Source organism: Mus caroli, unplaced genomic scaffold, assembly GCF_978045245.1.
Source record: "Mus caroli unplaced genomic scaffold, Mus_caroli_1 scaffold_7, whole genome shotgun sequence".
Lineage (NCBI taxonomy): Eukaryota > Metazoa > Chordata > Mammalia > Rodentia > Muridae > Mus > Mus caroli.
In genome coordinates this window covers 59,421,887-59,445,340 of record NW_028227262.1, presented here as the reverse complement: position 1 = coordinate 59,445,340, position 23,454 = coordinate 59,421,887, and the positions used below count along the sequence as shown (strand labels likewise).

At 41.0% G+C, this 23,454-nt stretch overlaps 1 protein-coding gene and 1 non-coding gene across 2 annotated transcripts; one reads left to right on the top strand and one right to left on the bottom strand.

Annotated features, from left to right (window-relative positions):
• Window positions 1-1,944: 1,944 nt before the first annotated feature.
• LOC147003912 (vomeronasal type-1 receptor 44-like) lies at window positions 1,945-12,875 on the top strand. The gene is made up of 4 exons (XM_085839635.1): window positions 1,945-1,972; window positions 10,425-10,503; window positions 10,802-10,935; window positions 11,912-12,875. The coding sequence occupies exons 3-4, from the start codon at window positions 10,925-10,927 to the stop codon at window positions 12,873-12,875; spliced, it is 975 nt and encodes a 324-aa protein (XP_085695761.1). The 5' UTR covers window positions 1,945-1,972; window positions 10,425-10,503; window positions 10,802-10,924.
• Window positions 12,876-22,146: 9,271 nt separating this feature from the next.
• On the bottom strand, window positions 22,147-22,253 carry LOC115030333 (U6 spliceosomal RNA). The gene has a single exon (XR_003835913.1). It is a non-coding gene; the product is annotated as a U6 spliceosomal RNA (small nuclear RNA).
• Between the last annotated feature and the right edge of the window lie 1,201 nt (window positions 22,254-23,454).

Genomic DNA, 23,454 nt, shown 5'->3' with positions numbered 1-23,454 from the left:
TACCTGTTTGATTGTGTTATCCTGTTTTTCTTTAAGGATTTGTAACTCTTTAGCAGTGTTCTCCTGCAATTCTTTAAGGGATTTTTGTGCTTCCTCTTTAATGTCTTCTACCTGTTTACCAGTGTTCCTTTGTATTTCTTTAAGTGTGTTATTAAAGTCCTTCTTGATGTTTTCTACCATCATCATGAAATATGCTTTTAGATCCGTGTCTAGCTTTTCCGGTGTGTTTGGGTTCCCTGGACTGGGCGAAGTGGGAGTGCTGGGTTCTGATGATGGTGAGTGGTCTTGGTTTCTGTTAGTAAGATTATTACGTTTACCTTTCGCCATCTGGTAATCTCTTGGGTTAGTTGTTATTGTTGTCACTGTTTAAAGATTGGATCAGACTCTGTGTTCCACTCACCCGAAGTCTCAAAATCCTGTGGCGGGTGTCGTGTGTAGCTGGCGGGTGTCAGCCACCCCTGCGCTCTAGCTACCCTGGTGCTGTTCAGGCAGGAAGAGGCCTGTGGCCCTAGGCTGGTTTTCTCTTTCCCTAACTAATGCAGTCTCAGGTCCCGCGCACAATTGGATTGGAGCAGAAGCTGTGTTCCACTCACAAGAAGTCTTAAGATCCTGTGGCGGGTGTTGTGGGTAGCTGGCATGTGTCAGCCGACCCTGCGCCCTAGCTACCCCGGTGCTTTTCTGACCGGAAGAGGCTTGTGGCCCTACTCAGGCCAGATTTCTGCCTCCCCAACCAAAGCAGTCTCAGGTCCCGCGTGATTGGACTGGAGCAGAAGCTATGTTCCACTCACCAGCAGTCTCAAAATCCTGTGGCGGGGGTCGTGGGTAGCTGGCGGGTGTCAGCAGATCCTGCGCTCTAGCTACCCTGGTGCTGGTCCGGAAGAGTCCTGTGGCCCTACTCAGGCCGGTTTTCTGCTTCCCTAACTAATGCAGTCTCAGGTCCTGTGCACAATTGGATTGGAGCAGAAGCTGTGTTCCACTCACCAGAAGTCTTAAGATCCTGTGGCAGGTGTTGTGGGTAGCTGGCAAGTGTCAGCCGACCCTGCGCCCTAGCTACCCCGGTGCTTTTCTCTGTTAGTTAGATTCTTACGTTTGCCTTTCACCATCTGGTAATCTCTGGAGTTAGTTGTTATAGTTGTCTCTGGGTAGAGATTATTCCTCTCATGATTCTGTTAGCCTCTATTAGCAGACCTGGGAGACTAGGTCTCTCCTCTGAGTTTCAGTGGTCAGAGCACTCTCTGCAGGCAAGCTCTCCTCTTACAGGGAAGGTGCACAGATATCTGGTGTTCAGACCTCCCTCCTGGCAGAAGATGAAGGCCCGAAATAGGACCTGTCCCAGAAGCTGTGTTGCTTCGGCCTGTCACAGAAGCTGTTAGCTTCTGTAGTCCACACTCTCACCTGTGCAGACTAGTTTCAGAGGGATCTGGGAATCAAGATAGCTCCCCAAGTACTCAGGCAAAGCCCTCCTGGGTGGGGCGGACTCTTCTCCTCTGGTAGTGAAGGAGCCCGAAGCTCCACATGGGGACTGACCCAGCAGAAGGTTGTCTGTTAAGACTGCAGGGTGAGAGCCTCAGAACATATGGGAAGTCATGGAAGGCCCAGGAGTCTCTCAGCAGACATATCACAAAGTATGAAGTGGTTTGGGATTCATTATTCCTGAGCTTCAAAATTAGCAAAGTTAGAGTTGTTTAGTTCGTGCGGACTTTCTGATCGTTCCCACATGTATTACAAGTTAACTCAGACAAAGTTTATGCCCAGTCCTCCCCAGTTGACTGTAATTCAGGTCACAGGAATTAAGATCAAAGGAAAGGAAGATGCTCCACTGGAATGCCATGTCTCCCTGCTCTCCAGTGAGAACTTGTCACATTCTACAGAAACTAAAATTACAACTTGCTGACATGAGTTAAAAACTCCCTTAATCCAAGCCTGTGTAGGATCTCCTCATGAAGAGTCCTTGCCTACCATGTCTATCTGAGTAAGTGCCCTGGACTCAAGTGCAGAATCACAAGTGGTTTGATCCCAGGTAGGCTGTGAGAAGTTTTTCTGGGGCTATAGGGAGGTTTTCAGCATCTGCACTGGAGAAGCTGAGCTCTGACATCCTGTCTGTACAGGGGACTGTGTTCTGGATGGGTAATGAATGTGTTTTCTTCTAAGGATATTCATTTTCTGCAATTCCTAAAATTCATCAGTTTTGCACAGTTCCATAGAGTTTTTGCTTTGAATTCGTCTTTCTAAAGTCAATGATTCTCTGTGTTAGCTCTTAAGTAACACAGAGAATTTCCTGGCTTATGTTTTCCTACAGATCTTTTCATGTTATCATGGAAACCTTAAATCCACATCTTAATGAAATGTATTCAGCTCTGTGTTTGTGTAGAATTATTATTGGACTTGACTTCTTTGGTTTGACTAATTCAGAGATTTGAAGGTGTAGTGGTTTGAATATGCTTGGCCCAAGGTATGGCACTATTAGGAGATATGGCCTTGTTGCAATAGGTGTGGCCATTTTGGATGAAGTGTGTCACTGTGGGCACAGTCTTTAAGATCCTCGTCCTAGCTCTATAGAAGGCAATCTCTTCCTGTTTGCTTTTGGCACAAGATGTAGAACTCTCAGCTCTTCCTGTACTATGACTCCCTGGATGTTGAATGCTCTAGCTTTTCCTGTACTATGCTCCTGGATACTGAACCTCCGAATTCGTAAACTAGTGCCAATTAAATGTGATCCTTATTAGATTTGCCCTGGTCATGGTGTCTGCTCATATCAGTAAAACCCTAAGTATGCTGGAAGTTGGTACCAGGGACAGGAGTATTGCTGTGATAGGCCTGACTATGCTTTTGTTTGGAAGAATGTAGACTTTGGGACTTTGAATTTGGAGTGCAGTTGGATGCCATAAGTGGGAATTAATTTGCCATTTTACTTGGAATATGAAAGCCTTTTTTTTGTTGAGGGTGATTTGAATGGTGGAAGCCTGTCTGTAGATGTTTCAGAGGAAAAGAATATTACCATGTGACCTGAGCCCTTTGGAGGAGTCGAGGATATCAGGAGTGGATTCCAGACACCGGAAGAAGAAACTGTAATAATTGAAATTGTTTTGGAGAACCCAAGGTAGTCAAGCTGCCATAGGTCCAGTATATCCGCTGAGGAAATCTGCTAACGGGCAGTGGAAATAGCCCATGAAAAGGAGTTTGTGGCAATCAACAAAGATGAAGAAGAACTTAGAGATTTGAAATCTACTTTGACATCAGCCATAGAGTTGAAGAGTTCAGAGTTTTCCCAGCTGGTTTCCTGTCTTGCTGTGGGGATTACTGTTAAGTGATTGGATGAACATGAAGAGAATTTGAACTTTGGAATTTTTACATGTTTGAGACTACTATAGATGATTAAGACATTGGAAATTTGCCTAGATGTGTTTTTTATTATAGTATGGCTAGGTATGTCTCTCATGGACTCCAGTGTTTGAACAAGTCCATAGGGGCCAGGGGGTAGAATGTAGTGGTTTGAATATGGTTGCCCCAAGGAGTAGCTCTATTAGAAGATATAGCCATAATGGAGTAGGTATTGACTTTTTGGAGGAAGGAGGTCACTGTGGAGGTGGATTTTGAGACTCTCTTACTAGCTTACTGGAAGATTGCCTTCTCCTGCTTACCATTGAAAGAAGTGTAGAACTGTCAACTCCTACACAATGCCTGCCTTGACCCTATCATGTTATGTCCTTGATGTTAGTGGACTGAACTTCTAAACTTGTGAACCAACCACAATGTATTGTTACCCTTCTAAGGGTTGCCTTGGTCATGTGTCTGTCCATAACAATAAAACCCTAACTAAGACAGAAGCTTTCCAAGGAAATGAAGCTGTAGGTTCAAATCTGCACAGTGGACAGGCTCACAGTGTGCCGTCTCTTATTCCCAGTTCATCTAGAGCTATCAGAACTCAGAGACTATCCTTAGTCTTGGGTCTGTACCATGGGATGTCTCAGTTAAAGGACAGGGCTGCCAGTTATGAAATATCATGTCTATGCTGAACTTTAAGAGCAGGAATATGTGACTCATGAAGCTTGGGAAAAAGAATTGCAAAGCACTCAAATAATGGCAATACCTGGATTTTGTTGCTTTCTCTAGATCTGGCCTCTCTTACATTCCCACAGTTCTGCAAACTGTATTTTCTCATGCTGGTAGGAACAAATAAAAAGAAATATCTCTTATTTTTGCTACAAAAGGTCCATCAAAGCTGCTGGGCAAGGAGGCCTGTAACCCCTTCTTCCAACTTGGGATCCATCGCATCTCAGATTCTTTCTGTTAGGGAAAGTTTCTCCTACAGCATGATTGGGTCTCTGTAGGAACAGCAGGTATTTGTTAAAAAACAATAAACTCCTGTCAGGCCTGTGACAAGGCTTCTCTGAGACTTTCTGTCTCTTTGCCATAAGAGCACTCTGTCTTCTATGGATTTTCTGAAGATATGCTTTGAAATACTGCAACATTCTTGCTGGAAATGTGAGCTTATAGGACAATAAAGAATTTCAGCCATTTCTTAGCCCAAGTATTCTTCATAGTGTTCCCCATCACACCCACATATTTCCCTTTCTTTATTTCCTCTCTGTACACAGTGCTGATACCTGCTTACTGATGGTTTTCCTTATATGTGTCACTGGTGGCTCCTTCCCCACTGTCTTCCAAGTAGTTGTCCAAGTAGAATTTTTAGATAAAGAATACTGTCTGATGTCACTCCAGTCTAAACAGAACCTACTTTCATGTAGCAGAGCTATTCCCAACTTCCCAAGCATCAGTCCATTCTACAGGGAGGCCCAGCAGGGGTAGAAGCAATAGTAGCATGGTAAGGGTGAACGGTGTGACAATGACAAACACAGAACGCAGTTATATAAACATAAGGACAGATACATTTTGTTCAGACCTGCCTTTAACCCTGCTCTTTACTCAGCATCAGGGTGTAGGTTGGCTAAATCCATGTTATAGAGGAGAACACAGACACTCTGCCTTTTCCTTCTCTGGATGCAATGTACCCACAGGGACATAAGCACCCAGCATGCAGTGGCTTTTACAGAGAGATGTCCCTCTTCCATTGCACTCTTCACTTTTCCCCAAATGACAAGGTCAGGTCATTTTTTTTTGATGAACCATGATCACTTGTCTGAGGCCTATTGATGATACTATGGATCTCAGGCTATCTATGATTTATGTCACTGAAGGATGAACATAGTGTCTACACTCATGGGTTCCTGGGTCCATGCAGAACAGAGGCTATCTATGTGCTCCTGTGTAGCTGAAGCTTTTACAATTGCTCTATGAAGGAATGCTTAGGATTCTTCTGGACATTTCCTGCTCCAGGTGCATTTTGTTCTCTTGTTCTTCCCTCTAAGCTTTTCCTTCCTCCATTACAACCTTTTTCACAAAGTCAAATTATTAAATGCTTTTTAAATACTATCTATATCAGCTCTGAATTATAAATTCATATCCAGTGTTTATGAATTCTAACATTTTCCCTATTGGTTCATTTTATATTTCTTTACTTTTTAAAAGATTATAGTACAAATGCAAGAGCTATTATTTCCTCTATCTCTCTCAGAACCCTTCCAAATAACCCCTAATACTGTCCTTTGCTCCCATGGCTTCTCTTCATTACATAATACATGTTCTTAAATGCATAAATACAACATGCTCAGTCTGTGTAATGTTACTTGTTTGTGTGTTTTCTGTGCTGACATTTGGTTTTGGACACTCAATTAGTATGCTCTCCCTGGGAGAAGAGGATTCCTCCTCCTCCTCCTCCTCCTCCTCCTCCTCCTCCTCCTCCTCCTCCTCCACCACCACCTCTTCTTCTTCTTCTTCTTCTTCTTCTTCTTCTTCTTCTTCTTCTTCTTCTTCTTCTTCTTCTTCTTCTTCTTCTTCTTCTTCTTCTTCTTCTCCTTCTCCTTCTCCTTCTCCTTCTCCTTCTCCTTCTCCTTCTCCTTCTCCTTCTCCTTCTCCTTCTCCTTCTCCTTCTCCTTCTCCTTCTCCTTCTCCTTCTCCTTCTCCTTCTCCTTCTCCTTCTCCTTCTCCTTCTCCTTCTCCTTCTCCTTCTCCTTCTCCTTCTCCTTCTCCTTCTCCTTCTCCTTCTCCTTCTCCTTCTCCTTCTCCTTCTCCTTCTCCTTCTCCTTCTCCTTCTCCTTCTCCTTCTCCTTCTCCTTCTCCTTCTCCTTCTCCTTCTCCTTCTCCTTCTCCTTCTCCTTCTCCTTCTCCTTCTCCTTCTTCTTCTTCTTCTTCTTCTTCTTCTTCTTCTTCTTCTTCTTCTTCTTCTTCTTCTTCTTCTTCTTCTTCTTCTCAGCAGAAACAACATTTTATTATTTTTCTTTTTTATTCAATATTTTCTTTATTTATATTTCAAATGTTATCCCCTTTCCTGGTTTCCCCTCAAAAAATCCTCTATCACCTCACCCCTCCACTGCTCACCAACCCACCCACTCCTGCTTCCTGGCCCTGGCATTCCCCTATACTGGATCATATAACCTTCACCGGACCAAAGGTCTCTCTTCTCATTGGTGACCAACTAGGCCATCCTATGCTACATATGTAGCTAAAGCCATGAGTCCCTCCATGTGTTTTCTTTGGTTGGCCATTGAGATACAATTTGCAAAACACATGAAACTTAAGAAGGAAGACCAAAGTGTGGATCCTTCTTAGAAGGGGGAACAAAAATACCTGTGGAACAAGTTATAGATACAAAATATGTGGAGCAGAAACTGAAAGAATGACCATACAGAGACTGCCCCACCTGGGGGTCCATCCCATTTATAACCACCAAACCCAGACACTATTGTGGATGCCAACAACAGCTTGATGACACAAGCCTGATATAGCTGTCTCCTGAGAGGTTCTGCCAGTGCCTGACAAATACTGAAGTGGATGCTCACAGCTATCTTTTGGACTGAGCACAGCGTCCTGAATGGAGGAGCTAGAGAATGTACCCAAGGAGCTTCAGGGGTTTACAGCCCCATAGGAGGAACAACAATATGAACTAACCAGTATTCCCAGAGCTCCCAGGGACTAAACCACCAACCAAAGATTCCTCTTGTTCTTAGCTTTCCTTAGCTGCCTGTAGTTCTTTGTATAGGCTAAGTGGTGGGCTGTCCTTGTTTAGCGCATGTTTAGGCATCCACATCTCCTTAACATGAACAGGATGCACAATCTCTCAGCAAACTCCCTGATCACCCAGCTCTTCAATCTTTCCACCCTTCTCTGCAGTGCTCTCTGAGCCTTGGCTGCAGGAGATCTTGGTAGATGGATCCACTAAGACTGGGGTCTACAACTCTACATGTTGATTGATTGTGGTTTTCTGTGGAATAGTGTACCATGCCAGGAAACTTGGTAAGTTAGAGCAGGTCTGACACCGTGGAAATTGAGTAAAAACATCTGGAAGTATATGTGCCTCCCAGCTTCCTGTCAGATTCCTGGTTTGTATCACATCAGTCATGTAGCCAAAAACAGTCCATGTTAGTGAGGGACTTTGAGGTCCTGATAGTTTAGCTCACAAGCTTCCCTTCCTAGATATTCCTTCCTACAAAGGCATTTAATCTCTGGGCTACCCTGAGAAATAGGTTCACATCCAGTTTTCATGGTGAACAACCAATAAACAGTTTGGACGTAAGGAAAGTCTCTCTTATCTACCATGCTCCATGGGGAACATGGAGATGACTTTTGCCTACAGAGCCTTGCCGCCTAAGTTTCTTGAAGAAGGCTTCTTTTTGCTTCCAGACAACCACTGCTTCCTTTAGAGTTGAGCTAAGCAGGAGCTACCAGACCCACCCTAGAGTGAGATGCTGTCCTCAGCCCATAAACTCCCAATGGTCCCTGCCTCCTCATAGTCTAGTGGCCCCCCAAAATTTCCTTCCCAACTTCTCTTTATGATTTTCCTTTTTAAATTTATTTTATTGAACATTTTATTTATTTACATTTCAAATGTTATCCCCTTTCATGATATTCCCCACAGAAACTACTTATCCCTCTCCCCTTCTCCTGCTTCTTTTTTTGTGTGCCCCTACCCACACACCCAGTCTGTCCTCTTCACCTTCCCATTTCCCTACACTGAAGTATGGAGCCTTCATGGGATCAAGGACCTCTTCTTCCACTGATGCCCATACAAGGCCACCCTCTGCTACATATATGTCTGGACCATGGGTCTCTCCATGTGTCTTCCTTGGTTGGTGGTTTAGACTCTGGGAGCTCTGGCTGTTTGATATTTTTGTTCTTCCTATGGAGTTACAAGCCCCTTCAGCTCCTTCACTCCTTTCTCTAACTCCTCCATTGGGAACCCCATGATCAGTTCAATGGTTGGCTGTGAGCACCTGCCTCTGTATGTATCAGACTCTGGCAGAACCTCTCAGGAGACAGCTTTATCAGGCTCCTGTCAGCATGCACTTTTTGGCATGACCCACCATTAAAACCAGGAGACACTAGCAGCTACATCTTGTTCTGTCAATATCCATGTCCAAAATTCCCCAACTCTCTTCTGCTTCTTCTTTTCCTCTCTCCAACCTGGAAGTCCTGCCTACTTACCTAGTGTCTGCATTGGGTGACAGGCCCACTTTACCATAGTGTCTGCATTGGGTGACTGTATATTGTGTGGATCCCTACATGAGGCAGTCTCTGGATGGCGTTTTCTTCAGTCTTGTCTCCTTATTTGCTCCTGTGAGTATTTTGTTACCCCTTCTAAGAAGGACTGTAGTACCCATATTTTGATTTTCTTTTTTCTTTGGCTTCATGTGGTCTGTGAATTATATCTTGGGCATTCTGAGCTTTTGGGCTAACATCCACTTACCAGTGAGTGTATACCATGTGTGTTCTTTTGTGATTGGGTTACCTCACTCAGGATATTTTCCATCCATTTGTCTAAGAAATTCATGAAGTCATTGCTTTTAATAGCCGAGTAATAATTCATTGTGTAAATGTACCTCATTTTCTGTATCCATTCCTCTGTTGAAGGACATCTGTGTTCTTTCCAGCTTTTGGCTAGGTTGTGGTTGGCCCTGGTGCTGCCTGTATTTTTTATGTTATTTCTGCTTTCTCAGTAGGGGTTGTCTGGACTGAGGAATGAGTCATGTATTCATGTGACTTCTTGTGAACCTTTCTCCCAAATAAATAAAGGGACCAATCACTGGGCAAGCAGGCCAGACTTCTGGATTGGACAGAGGAGAAGAGGAAGCAGGAGAGAGTTAGGGCCTTTTAGATAGGGATAGTGACATGACAAGATGTAGCTGTTAGTGTCTCATGGTTTTAATGGTGGATCAGTCAGGGTTTTCCATTGGAAGATTTAGATTAAGTATGGCTTACAAGATTAGGATTCTAGTTGTTGTGCCAAACAATTGAGTTACCATTGTTTCTGAATTAAGTTTGTTTGGTGGTTTCTTTCACATGGTGGTTCGACTGGGTTACAGAGAGAAAGGTACGGTGGCACACATTGCACCTCACACAATAATAGTGGGAGACTTCAACACCCTACTCTCACCAATGGACAGATCATAGAAACAGAAACTAGATAGAGATACAGGGAAACTAACAAGTTATGAACAAAATGGATTTAACAGATATCTACAAAATATTTTATCCTAAAACAAAAGGATAGACCTTCTTCTCAGTATCTCATGGTACCTTCTCCAAAGTTGACCATATAATCAGTCACAAAACAGGCCTCAACAGATACAAGAAGATTGAAATTATCCCATGCATCCTATCAGATCACCTGCGACTAAGTCTAGTCTTCAATAACAACAAAAACAATGGAAAGCTCACATACACATGGAAACTGAACAAGGCTCTACTCAATGATAACTTGGTCTAGGAAGAAATAAAAAATAAATTAATGAAAATGAAGGCACATCATACCAAAACTTATGGGATATAATAAAAGCAGTGCAAAGAGGAAAGCTCTGAGTAATTTTCTAGTTGTGACTAGATGCCCGGAAGTCAGAAAATATCAGCTTCCACCTGCCCACATCTTAGACTGCATTTTCCTGTCCCTAGAGCAGTCTCAGAATTTTCTGCAAATCCAGAAAGCCCAGAACCAACATTGGCAGCTTTGGGAAAACACAGTCAAGCTCCCTGCGTTACCAGGGTTGAATGCAGACCCAAGGTTTCCTGTACTGTTCTTCTTGTCACATAAAGAGAAGTTTTCCTTATAAATATTTAGAATATTTTAAACACTTTTGCTTATTTATATGCTATATTACTGTACAATATCAACTAAAAACTATGAAATTATTTCTTTATATACCTTTGACTTTCCAATTGATAGTTCTTTACTTCGTGTCTGGGATGTTTTGTTGGTTGTTGTTGTTGTTGTTGTTTTAGCATTATATGCCTCATATGTCTTAAATGTTCATTAAAGGAAATGATAAGTTCTACATAAAATGTCCCCTGCATTTCTCATTTCCTTTGGGCAGGCTTCTCTGAAATCTGGAGAAGGCTCCTGGACATAGAAGGAGATGGAAGACTCCTGTGGAGCCTATCCCACAGGACTAGGTGATACTTTTCATTTAATCATGACCTCAGAATGGGATGGCCCTGAGTCTATTATAATTGAAAATTTATTTTCCACCCTGATTTTACATGTCAAAAGAGAGAAAAGTAAGAGTAAGAGCACACTGATAATTGATTCTTGGGATCTTTTCTCAGAAGCATCATGGCAAAAGAGTAAAGTCATAGGTTGGATGCAGAGTCATTTAGAATTTAGAGAAAGACCAAGATTTCAAAGTGTTAGGAGAGGGAACCTAACTCTATCATTCTATAGTTTTGATCATTTTTGTCTTTTCTGTTTCAGGAAGGGAAAAATGTGGATCAGTCATTAACAGAGCTGAATTGTTTTTCCCTGTCCACATGAGAAGGCACTGCATGAGGAAACTATTAGCTGACATGTTTATAGAGATTGTTCTGAAAATTTTCCATGTTTGGTGGGTATGTATACAGCATGTCTTTTCACACCTAGAGTCCTCTGATATAGGTACAGGACTGACTGTACATATGTTCTAGAGGAGATGACTGTATCTCTGAGTGCTTATGGTCACACTCTGAGGAAATGACAGTGGGTAGAATTTGATTCAGAGTCCAAAATGGTAATCATTTGTTCTGGAGATTTACCTGGCCAGGCAGTGTTGGCACATATCTTTAATCCAACCACTTCAAAGGTAGAAGTTGGAAGATTTCTGAGTTAGAGGCTAGCCTGGTCTACAGAGTGAGTCCTAGGACAGCCAGGGCTACACAGAGAAATGCTGTTTGATAAATAGAGAGTGAGAAGAGTGAAGAGGGGAGAGGAAAGAGGAGAAAGTTGGTATGGGGGTGAGGGAAACACACAAATGAATATACACACACACACACACATACACACACATGAGAAGGAGAGAAAGAGAGAGAGACAGAGACAGAGAGACAGACAGACACACAGAATGGAGAATGAATATTTGGCCTGCTGGTGCAGAATAAAGCAGACACTGAAATAAAATGACACTGTGCACTGGAACCCATGGGCCCACAGTCCTCCCGAAGGGTACATTTCTACTTTTGTACAATCATCTCCATTCCAATTCACCAGATATGTAGAGATACTGTGTGTCTGACAATCAAGTGAGACGAAGCTCTTATCCAAGAATAATCCAAACCAGGAGATGGAATGAAAATAAAAGTCATGGGAATGCTTAATGTATAAGAAAGTTTATATTTGGAGATAGCCCACAATGATGCACACAATTCAGCCTTGATTGGAAAACATTAGGACAGTGGGGATAGTGGAAATGGCTGTGAGGAAGTGGGAGTTTGAGCTGAGTTGGTGATGTAGAATCAGGATGATGTGACACCTTGCTGCCAGCTGGGTGTGGGTTGGCATTTCTGGGTAAGGGCATATGTTTTAATGAAAAATTTTCTCTTTTCTCCTCAGATTTTTGCTATTTGCTTCCTACCCACATACAATGAATAAAGACAACTTACTCTACATTGATACAAACATAAAAATCACCTTGCTTGCTGAAGTGAGTGTTGGGATCTCTGCTAACAGTATCCTTTTTATAGCCTACCTCTGCATGTTCCTTGGTGAGAACAGGTCTAAGCCCATTGATCTCTACATTGCTTTCTTGCCCCTAACCCAACTAATGCTGCTTATAACTATGGGACTTCTAGCTGTGGACATGTTTATCCCTTGGGGGAGATGGGATTCTACCACATGCCAGTCCCTTATCTATTTGCACAGGTTTCTGAGGGGCCTCACTCTTTGTGCTAATTGTCTGCTGAATATCCTTTGGACTATAACCCTTAGTTCTAGAAGCTCTTGTTTAACAAAGTTTAAACATAAATATCCCCATCACATCTCAGGTGCCTTTCTTTTCCTCTGTGTTCTCTATATGTCTTTCAGCAGTCACTTCTTACTATTGATTACTGGGACCCCCAATTTGACCTCAGAGAATTTTATGTATGTTACTCAGTCCTGCTCACTTCTACCCATGAGTTACTCCAGAACAAGCATGTTTTCCACACCGGTAGCCATCAGGGAAACCTTTCTTATCAGTCTCATGGCCCTGTCCAGTGGGTACATGGTGGCTCTCCTATGGAGGCACAAGAAGAAGGTCCAACATCTTCACAGCACCAGTCTTTCTTCAAAAGCATCCCCAGAGCAAAGGGCTACCAGGACCATCATGCTGCTCATGAGCTTCTTTGTGGTTTTCTCCATTTTGGACACTGTTATCTTCCACTCAAGGATGAAGTTCAAGGATGGCTCCATATTGTACTGTGTCCAAATTATTGTGTCCCATAGCTATGTCACAGTCAGCCCTTTTGTCTTTATTTGCACTGAAAAGCATATAATTAAGTTTTTGAGGTCAATGTGTGGCAGAATAGTAAATATTTGATTATTCAGTGATGGTATGGACCACGAATATAACCCAATAAGTTATCATCAGATCTATGGATGGTGGCATATTGGTAACACTCTACATCTTAAATTGATACATGAAAGTATTTTTTTTTCTGTTAAATCTGCTACTTTTTCTATGGATGACAATTATATAAAAGAAAATTAAACCACATACCCTCTCAGATATCACATGAACTTTCTCTCTCTCAGCGCATTTTCAAAGGAAAACTGTGAGACAGCTCTCATTTGTCCTGGATATCACGCTGTTTTAAAGTTCTGAACAAGGATATATTTTTAAGATTCATCAGTGTTTGTATTTGTGTGCATGTGTGTGTGTGTGTGTGTGTGTGTGTGCATGTGTGTGTTTTTGTGTTTGTACTTGAGTGCAGGTGCTCATGAAATATAGAGATCGGGTACTCTGCAGTTCCATCATTAGGCATTTGTGGCCCACTCAGTGTGTGTGTTTGTAGACCTTGAGTCTTCTAAGGAACAGGATGATTTACTGTGGAACCATCTCTCTGACACATTCCATGACCTATCTATGTGAGAGCCATGACATTTCCAGTAATTAATTTGCCTCAGTTATATATTTGACAAAATAATAAGGAAACATTTGTCACATGATACAGAAAATACACACACACACACACACACACACACACACACACACACACACACAGCCAGAAATATATCCAGAGAACCATACTGTCATTTGCACAGTGATGCCCAGATAGACAGATTTAAAATCATTAAAATTAGGAATAGCAAGTGTCTGCTGATGTCAGGATGTAGGATCAGATCACAGTGTCCCCATACTGAGGAATGTTAGACTTTAGCCCTCCAGGAACATCTTGAATAAATACTCTGCAAGAGAGACACAAGCACAGTGAATTACAAAGGACAGATCTTACAGGAGTCAAACTGATAGAGCCGATAAAAGAGTACTTTACATGGGGTGAAAAATCCATATTTAAATAGTAAATTAGTAATAGATAATTTCTTAACTGTAGTGTCAATAAACATCAATAAACTTCAATAAACATCATGAGGACAGTTGGCTTGTAGCATGACTGCATACTTGAGATTAAACCAAAACTCCCCAGAGCAGACTTCATGCAGGTGAACACAATCTCAGCCACACACTTCACACAGCTGAACACTCTCAGAGAGAAACACTGATCACAATGCTGAACATACCAAGAGGCACACTTCACACAGCAAAACTGTTATCTGTCACTCAAAGTGAGGAAATGTCACCTACATGCACCCTACTACACTTAGAATCCAGTGAATTCAGTGATGGCATGTATAATCTAAAGAAATAACTGGGAACTGATTGGAGGAGAGAGATAGACTGGAATGTATCTGTTGTGTGTTTTGTCTTCTCTATGAAGGAAGCCTCAAACAGGTTGCATTGTCAACAACAACTTGGTCATCATTAAGGACAATGGAAACTTCATAGGGATGCAAATTAAAATACCTATCCTGACCAGCCTTTGCAGAAGGGAAGGAGAATATTCCAAGGTGTTTGCCATCGCTCAGAACTTTGTGTGAGAAGAGCTGCTCTGAGCTGAGCAGTCATTCCTTCCACAGTGGTGACAGTGTCATGGAACAGAATAAATGTTTTAATGTAAACAAAAACAAAAACAAAAACAAAAACTAACCCCCCCCCCCCCCCCAAAGACAAACGGAATGGTATTTAACTAGGAAACCTAAGAGAACACTTAAAATATCAAGAATGAAGGGGGAAGAAGAAACCATAAAACTGCAAGTTGTATAAAACACATGAGCAGTTTTGGGCCTGGTGACTCAGGTCATTAACCCCGATGTTGAAATAGTAGAATAACTAGTTCAAGGTCAGCATGAGCTACAAAACTGAGTCTACATTACTACACAACAGCCACAAACCAAACATAAAAATAAGAATAAGAATGTTTTAAAATTTCCAAGTAGGCTTGATGTTGGTGGCACATGTATTTAATCCTAGCACTCAAGAGGTAGAGGCAGGGGAAATCTCTAAGTTGGAGGCCAACCTGGTCTACAGATTGAGTTCCAGGACAGCCAGGGATATGCAGAGAAACCCTGTCTCAGAAAAATGTATCTATACATACCTATACCTATGCCTATGCCCATGCCCATGCCCATGTCCATGTCCATGTTTTTATCTATGTCTATGTCATCTATATCTATCCACACATATATCTATACCTCCCTCCCTCTCTCCCTCTCTCCCTCTCTCTCTCTCTCTCTCTCCCCAAACTAAACCAAACCAAACCAAAATCCCCAAATAAACACATGGAAAATACAGGGAAGAATTAACCTGCATTCTTATTACTGGGTGAATAGCATAAAACCTACAGTGAGATTCCATAATCAAGTGTTGGAATAGTACCAGTGCTGACTGTCAGAGGGAATGGCAAACACTATAGCTTTCTCAACTATAACACCAGGAAGAAAACTTCTAGAGCCACAGGCAACTCACAGGGGCTTCTACAGTCCTTCATCTTAATGCAGAGAAAGTAAAAAGTATGAAACAAATAAAGATCAAGTACATCTGACATTAAGAATGAACAAAGTTTTGGTTGACTATGTGATATTACCCTTTTATTCCTCTAGTAGATGTGCCATAGGAATTTATGAGTAAAATCTGATCAGCTTCGCCAACCACTGGTGTGCTGTTATCTAGGAGAAAATACAGTAAAATCAAGATGAAGGCAAAAATTTTCTGCAGGGATGCCATGTTGGTGGACCCCTCAGTAGACTATTATCATATACAGACATTTGTGTTTTTTTTTCTTTTTTATTAGATATTTTCTTCATTTATATTTCAAATGTTATCCCCAAAGCCCCCTATACCTTTTCCCTGCCCTGTTCCTCAACCCACCCACTCCCGCTTCCTGGCCCTGGCATTCCCCTGTACTGGGGGATATGATCTTCACAAGACCAAGGGTCTTTCCTCCAAATGACGGCTAACTAGGCCATCCTCTGCTACATATGCAACTAGAGACACAGCTCTGCAGGGGAGGGTGTACTGGTTAGTTCATATTTTGTTCCTCCTATAGGGTTACAGACCCCTTCAGCTCCTTGGGTACTTTCTCTAGCTCCTTCATTAGGGACCCTTTGTTCCATCCAATAGATGACTGTGAGCATCCACTTCTGTATTTGCCAGGCACTGGCATAGCCTCACAAAACACAGCATATACAGGCATTTAAATTATAGTCTGCATAGATGCATTAAAGGCAACAGTGACAGAAGTGTGTTCAGATCTCCACAGGCATAGCATCCTGCTCTGCCACATCCATCTGGGTAAGTGCTCTGCACCCAAGTGCAGAATCAGAAGGTGTTCAGGTCCCAGGCAGGATGTGGGAGAAGAAACTCAGGGGCTGCCAGGAATTTTTCAACATCTGCAGAGGAGACGCTAAGCTCTGACTGTTCCTCAGCACAGGGGACTGTGCTTTGCAAAAATGGAGGTTTTCATTAAAGGACATTTATTTTGTGATTTAGACTCTCCAAATTATATTGCATTAAATTTAGGCTTGCCTTTCTTTTTTGGATTCAGGACTCACTTCTACTAGCAGAGTAAAAATTTTGTGTTTCATATATGTACATTTACAAACATATCAGAGAATTGATGTTTCCACTTGAAATTTAAATAATAAATCCTGTTTGTAGCTGTAAATGTCATATGGCAAATACAAGTATTGTAAGTGACTTCTATAGTTTTAATACTTTAAACTATTTCAGTATCTTTAGAGGTGAGTCCCCCACCCCCAATCTCATAATTTAGAGGTTATCCTTTCATTGCTTCAAAGTATCTACCAGTATTGCCTAATTACTTCTTTGTCTCCCAATTCACCCTCAGAGGTTACAAACTGGTGTTGTTGGTCCTTTCTTATATGTTAAGAAATGTCAGCAGAGGGATTATGAAGACAAGGATGCAGGCAACTAATTATTGAACACATAATAGATGTGGTATCTTCCCTGGCCCGTGAGGCACCAGGAGCTGATAAGTTCCAGAGCTTGGAAGAAACAGTCTTTGCGTTCTGTTAATTGAAATAAATATCTCTTCCATTTCCTCTGCTGGTGGAAATGCACAATCTTCCTTCCTTGTAGTAGCTCTTGACACATGCTGTCTCATTCCTGTCCTTTGCTCTGTGTTTGGGTTTTATATTTTTTCAAACCACATTTTTTTTTGAAAATGACATGATTATTTTTAAATTTTATTTATTTATTCACTTTACATTCCAATATCAGTCATTCTCTTCTCCAATTACAGTCTCACACAGGTCCAGGAGTATGGAGTTGATGGCCCTGTGGAGGACTCCTGCTTATTGCATCAAATTCTTTGTTATTCCTTACATCTTGGAGTAGCCATCTTAGAAGACAGAAGAGAAAGAGAAATTAAGGAGATAGGTAAGAGATGGGGAGAGACTAATGAGTGTAGTAAGTCACTGCAAAAGATGCCCAAGTGAGTACCCAGCTCAGTTGTGGGCTCTGAAGTGCTATAGTTAAGGTCCCCCCCCCCCCCCCGCAACCCTTTCTCCAGGTCCTGTCATGTCAAATTTCCTCACCTGTGGGAAATGCTTCCCTACTCCTGCCTGGATTGCTTTAGAATTTCAAGTGCAGGAATCCCCTCTTATACTATGTACCCATCTAAGCCCTACTATCCCCATTGTCCTCCATGTTGTAGTTGACTCTCCATGTTGTAGTTGACTCTCCATGTTGTAGTCTACCCTTTTATGAGGTTCTTTTGTAATCTAAGGAGGGAGAGTTGTGCTACTCTCCCCTTCTGTAAAATTAGTGTTCTAACAAGGACACATATGGGCGATTCAAAGCTGGTTATGAAGGATAGGAAGGGTACATACACTCTAGCAAGTGCAGAAATAATTTATTAGTCAACAAACCCTCTAAAACCTTTGCCTTTGGGAAAGTGGAGTACTGTTCTTTTTTTTCTTTTTTTAAATATAATCGCATCCAGATATTAATTTCAATCTGTTTATGTATTTGTAAAATATTATATTAAATAACATTCGTAAACATGTAATTGTAGTAGAATTCACTGCAATATCATTTCCTTTTAAACGGTATTTTATTCATTTACATTTCAAATATTATCCTCTTTTATGTTTTCCCTCCACACATCCCCTATTGTATGCTCACTCCTCATGTTTCTAGGAAGGTGCGCCCTCCACTTCCACCTTAGCTTCCATGTGTATGTATGGTTTCTGTTGTTTTTGTTGTTATTAAAGACCAGCCTCAGTCCATGGTGATCTGATAGGATACATGGGATTATTTAAATCTTTTTGTATCTTTTGAGGCATGTCTTGTGACTGATTATATGGTTATTGTACTGGCTAGTTTTATGTCAACTTGACACAGCTGGAGTTATCACAGAAAAAGGAGCTTCATTTGAGGAAATGCCTCCATGAGATCCAACTGTAAGGCATTTTCTCAATTAGTGATCAAGGGGGAAAAGCCCCTTGTGGGTGGAACCATCTCTGGGTTGGTAATCTGGTTCTATAAGAGAGCTGGCTGAGCAAGCCAGGGGAAGCAAGCCAGTAAAGAAGATCCCTCCATGGCTTCTGCATCAGCTCCTGCTTCCTGACCTGCTTGAGTTCCAGTCCTGACATCCTTTGGTGATTAAAATGTAAGCCATATAAACCCTTTCCTCCCCAACTTGCTTCTTGGTCATGATGTTTGTGCAGGAATAGATACCCTGACTAAGACAGTTAGTTTTGGAGAAGGTGCTGAGAAGAAGGTATATTCTTTTGTTTTAGGATTATATGTTCTATAGATATGTGTTAAATCCATCTGGTCCATAACTTCTGTTAGTTCCTCTGTGTTTCTGTTTAGTTTCTGTATCCATGATCTGTCCATTGCTGAGAGTGGGGTGTTAAATGTATCTCACTATTATTGTATGAGGGGCAATGTGTGTATTGAGCTTTGTAGTTTCTTTTATGTATGTGTGTGCCCTTGCATTGGAGCATAAATGTTTAGAACTGAGAATTCCTCTTGGTACATTTTTCCTTTGATGAGTATGAAGTGTCCCACCTTAACTTTTTGATAACTTTTGGTTGAATGGCAATTTTATTTGCTATTAGAATGGTTAATCCAGCTTGTTTATTGGGACCATTTGTTTGAATTTTTTTCCAGGCTTTTACTCTGAAGTAGTGTCTGTCTTTGTCACTGTGGTATGTTTTCTGTATGAAGAAAAGTGCTCGGTAGTCTGTTAGTGTATGTCTTTTTATTGGTAAATTGATTCCATTGATGTTAAGAGCTAGTAAGGAAAAATGATTGTTGCTTCATGTTACTTTTGTTGTTAGAGGTGTAATTATGTCTTCTTTTGGGTTTGTTGAAAGAAGAATAATTTCTTGCTTTTTCAAGGGTAAAATTTCCTTTCTTGTGTTGGAATTTTCCATGTACTATCCTTGTAGGGATGGATTTTTGAAGAGATAGTGTGTAAATTTGGTTTTGTCTTTGTTTCTCCATCTATAGTAATTGAAAGTTTTGCTGTGTATAGTAGCCTGGGTTGGTATTTGTGTTCTCTTAGGGTCTGAATAACACCTTCTCAGTATTTTCTATTGATAATTCTAGTTTAATTCTGATAGGTCTGCCCTTATATGTTACTTGCTCTCTTTTTCCTGAATGCTTTTAATATTCTTTCATTGTTTTATGCATTTGGTGTTTTGACTATTATGTGATGGGAAGAATTTCTTTTCTTTTTTTAATATTTTTATAGGTATTTTCCTCAATTACATTTCCAAGGCAATCCCAAAAGTCCCCCATAACCTCCTCCCCACTCCCCTACCCACCCATTCCCACTTTTTGGCCCTGGCATTCCCCTGTACGGGGGCATATAAAGTTTGCATGTCCAATGGCCTCTCTTTCCAGTGATGGCTGATTAGGCCATCTTTTGACACATATGCAGCTAGAGACATGAGCTCCGGGGTACTGGTTAGTTCATAATATTGTTGCATCTATAGGGTTGCAGAACCCTTTAGCTCCTTGGATTCTTTCTCAAGCTCCTCCATTGGGGGCCCTGTGTTCCATCCAATAGATGACTGTGAGCATCCACTTATGTGTTTGCTAGGCCCCGGCATAGCCTTACAAGAGACAGCTATAACTGAGTCCTTTCAGCAAAATCTTGCTAGTGTATGCAATGGTGTCAGCGTTTGGAAGCTGATTATGGGATGGATCCCTGGATATGGCAGTCTCTAGATGGTCCATCCTTTCGTCTCAGCTCCAAACTTTGTCTCTGTAACTCTTTCCATGGGTGTTTTGTTCCCAATTCTAAGAAGGGGCAAAGTGTCCACACTTTGGTCTTCATTCTTTTTGAGTTTCATGCGTTTAGCAAATTGTATCTTATATCTTGGGTATCCTAAGTTAGTGGGCTAATATCCACTTATCAGTGAGTACATATTGTGTAAGTTCTTTTGTGATTGTATTACCTCACTCCAGGTCCATCCATTTGCCTAGGAATTTCATAAATTCATTCCTTTTAATAGCTGAGTAGTACTCCATTGTGTAAATGTACCACATTTTCTGTATTCATTCCTCTGTTGAGGGGCATCTGGATGCTTTCCAGCTTCTGGCTATTATAAATAAGGCTGCTATGAACATAGGGGAGCATGTGTCCTTTTTACCAGTTGGAACATCTTCTGGATATATGCCCAGGAGAGGTATTGTGGGATCCTCCGGTAGTACTATGTCCAATTTTCTGAGGAACCGCCAGACTGATTTCCAGAGTGGTTGTACAAGCTTGCAATCCCACCAATAATGGAGGAGCGTTCCTCTTTCTCCGCATCTTTGCCAGCATCTGCTGTCACCTGAATTTTTCATCTTAGCCATTCTGACTGGTGTGAGGTGGAATCCCAGGGTTGTTTTGATTTGCATTTCCCTGATGATTAAGGATGTTGAACATTTTTTCAGGTGCTTCTCTGCCATTCGGTATTCCTCAGGTGAGAATTCTTTGTTTTATGTGGACTTCCTTGATCCACTTAGATTTGACCTTAGTACAAGGAGATAGTAATGGATCAATTCGCAATCTTCTACATGATAACAGCCAGTTGTGCCAGCACCATTTGTTGAAAATGCTGTCTTTTTTCCACTGGATGGTTTTATCTCCCTTGCACAGGTGAGAGTATGCACTACAGAAGGTTAGCAAGAATTTTATTGAGTATTTTTGCATCGATATTCATAAGGGAAATTGGTCTGAAGTTCTCTGTCTTTGTTGGATCTTTCTGTTGTTTAGGTATCAGAGTAATTGTGGCTTCATAGAATGAGTTGGGTAGAGTACCTTCTACTTCTATTTTGTGGAATAGTTTGTGCAGAACTGGAATTAGATCTTTGAAGATCTGATAGAACTCTGCACTAAACCCATCTCGTCCTGGGCTTTTTTTTTTTTTTTTTTTTTGCTGGGAGACTATTAATGACTGCTTCTATTTCTTTAGGGGACATGGGACTGTTTAGATCATTAACTTGATCTTGATTTAACTTTGGTACCTGGTATCTGTCTAGAAATTTGTCCATTTCGTCCAGGTTTTCCAGTTTTGTTGAGTATGGCCTTTTGTAGAGGGATCTGATGGTGTTTTGGATTTCTTCAGGATCTGTTGTTATGTCTCCCTTTTCATTTCTGATTTTGTTAATTAGGATGTTGACCCTTTGCCCTCTAATGAGTCTAGCTAAGGGTTTATCTATCTTGTTGATTTTTTTTGAAAGAAACAACTCCACGTTTGGTTAATTATTTGAATAGTTCTTGTTTCCACTTGGTTGATTTCACCCCTGAGTTTGATTATTTCCTGCGTTCTACTCCTCTTGGGTGAATTTTCTTCCTTTTTTTCTAGAGCTTTTAGATGTGTTGTCAAGCTGCTAGTGTGTGTCCTTTCCAGTTTCTTTTTGGAGGCACTCAGAGCTATGAGTTCCTCTCTTAGAAATGCTTTCATTGTGTCCCATAGGTTTGGGTATGTTTTGGCTTCATTTTCATTAAACTCTAAAAAGTCTGTAATTTCTTTCTTTATTCCTTCCTTGACCAAGGTATCATTGAGGGAGTGTTGTTCAGTTTCCACGTGAATGTTGGCTTTCCATTATGTATGTTGTTATTGAAGATCAGCCTTAGTCCATGGTGGTCTGATAGGATGCATGGGACAATTTCAATATTTTTGTATCCTTTGAGGCCTGTTTTATGACCAATTATATGGTCAATTTTGTAGAAGGTCCAGTGAGGTGCTGAGAAGAAGGTATATCCTTTTGTTTTAATATTAAATGTAAAAATGTGGAATGCTTCACGAATTTGCATGTCATCCTTGTGCAGGGGCCATGCTAATCTTCTCTGTATCGTTCCAATTTTAATATATTTGCTGCCGAAGCGAGCACGATGTCTTGTTTTTAATAGCTGAGTTGTATACCATTGTGTACATGATTCACATTTTCCTTTCTGTTTTTCTGTTTCAGGAACATTTAGGTTGTTTTTAGTTTTTGGCTTTTACAAATAAAGCTGCTTTCAACTTAATTGAGTAAGTGTCTTTGTGGGGTGTTGGAGCATCTTTTTAGGTATAAGCTCAGGAGTTATGTAGCTGGGTCTTGAGGTAGAACTATTCCTATTTTTCTGAGAAACCACCAAATTGATTTTCAAAGTGGTTGTCCCTGTTTGTACTATCAACAGCAATAAAGAAATGTTCCTATTGCACAACAGCTTTGCCAGCATGTGCTGTTTGAATATTTGATCTTAGCCAACTCAGAGTTGTTTTAATTTGCATTTCCCTGGTGACTCAGAACTTTAAACATCGTATTAAGTGCTTCTCAGCCTTATGAGATGTCTCTGTTCAGTATTCTATTCTGAATACTGTCTCTGTTCTATTTTGCTCTGTATTCCATTTTTACAGTTGGGTTATTTGGTTTGTTTGTGTCTAATTCTTGAACTCTTTGTAAATTTTGTATATTAGACCTCTGTCATGTGTAGGGTTGGTGAAGATCCCTTTCCAGTCTGTAGGCTGCTGATTTGTCCATTTGTCAGTGTCTTTTGATTTACAGAAGCTTTACAGTTTCATGAGGTCTCATTTATTAATTATTGCCTAATGCATTGTATTTTTTCAGAAAATTGTCCCCTGTACCAGTGAACTGAAGGCTGTTCCCAAGTTTCTGATCTATTAGATTAATGTATGAGGTTTTACATGAAGGTCTTTGAAATAATTTGACTTGAGTTTTGTTCAGGGCGATAAATATGGATCTATTTTTATTCTTCTACACCTAGACATCCAGTTAGAACAGCACCAATTTTGAAGATACTTTTATTTTACCACTGTATGATTTTGGTTCTTTTTGAAAACACAGTTCTCCATAGGGTTTATTTCTCAGTTTTTCATTTGACTCCATTGATCAACCAGTCTGTGTCTGTAGCAATACCATGAAGTTTTTGGAATTTTTCCTGGGTTGCCTTAAATCTGTAGATGGCTTTCGGTAAGTTGGCTATTTTCACTATGTTAATCCTTCCATTCCATGAGCATGTGCTTATCTTTTCATCAACTGATAACTTTTTAAATTTCTTTCTTCAGGAACTTGAAGTTATTGTCATACA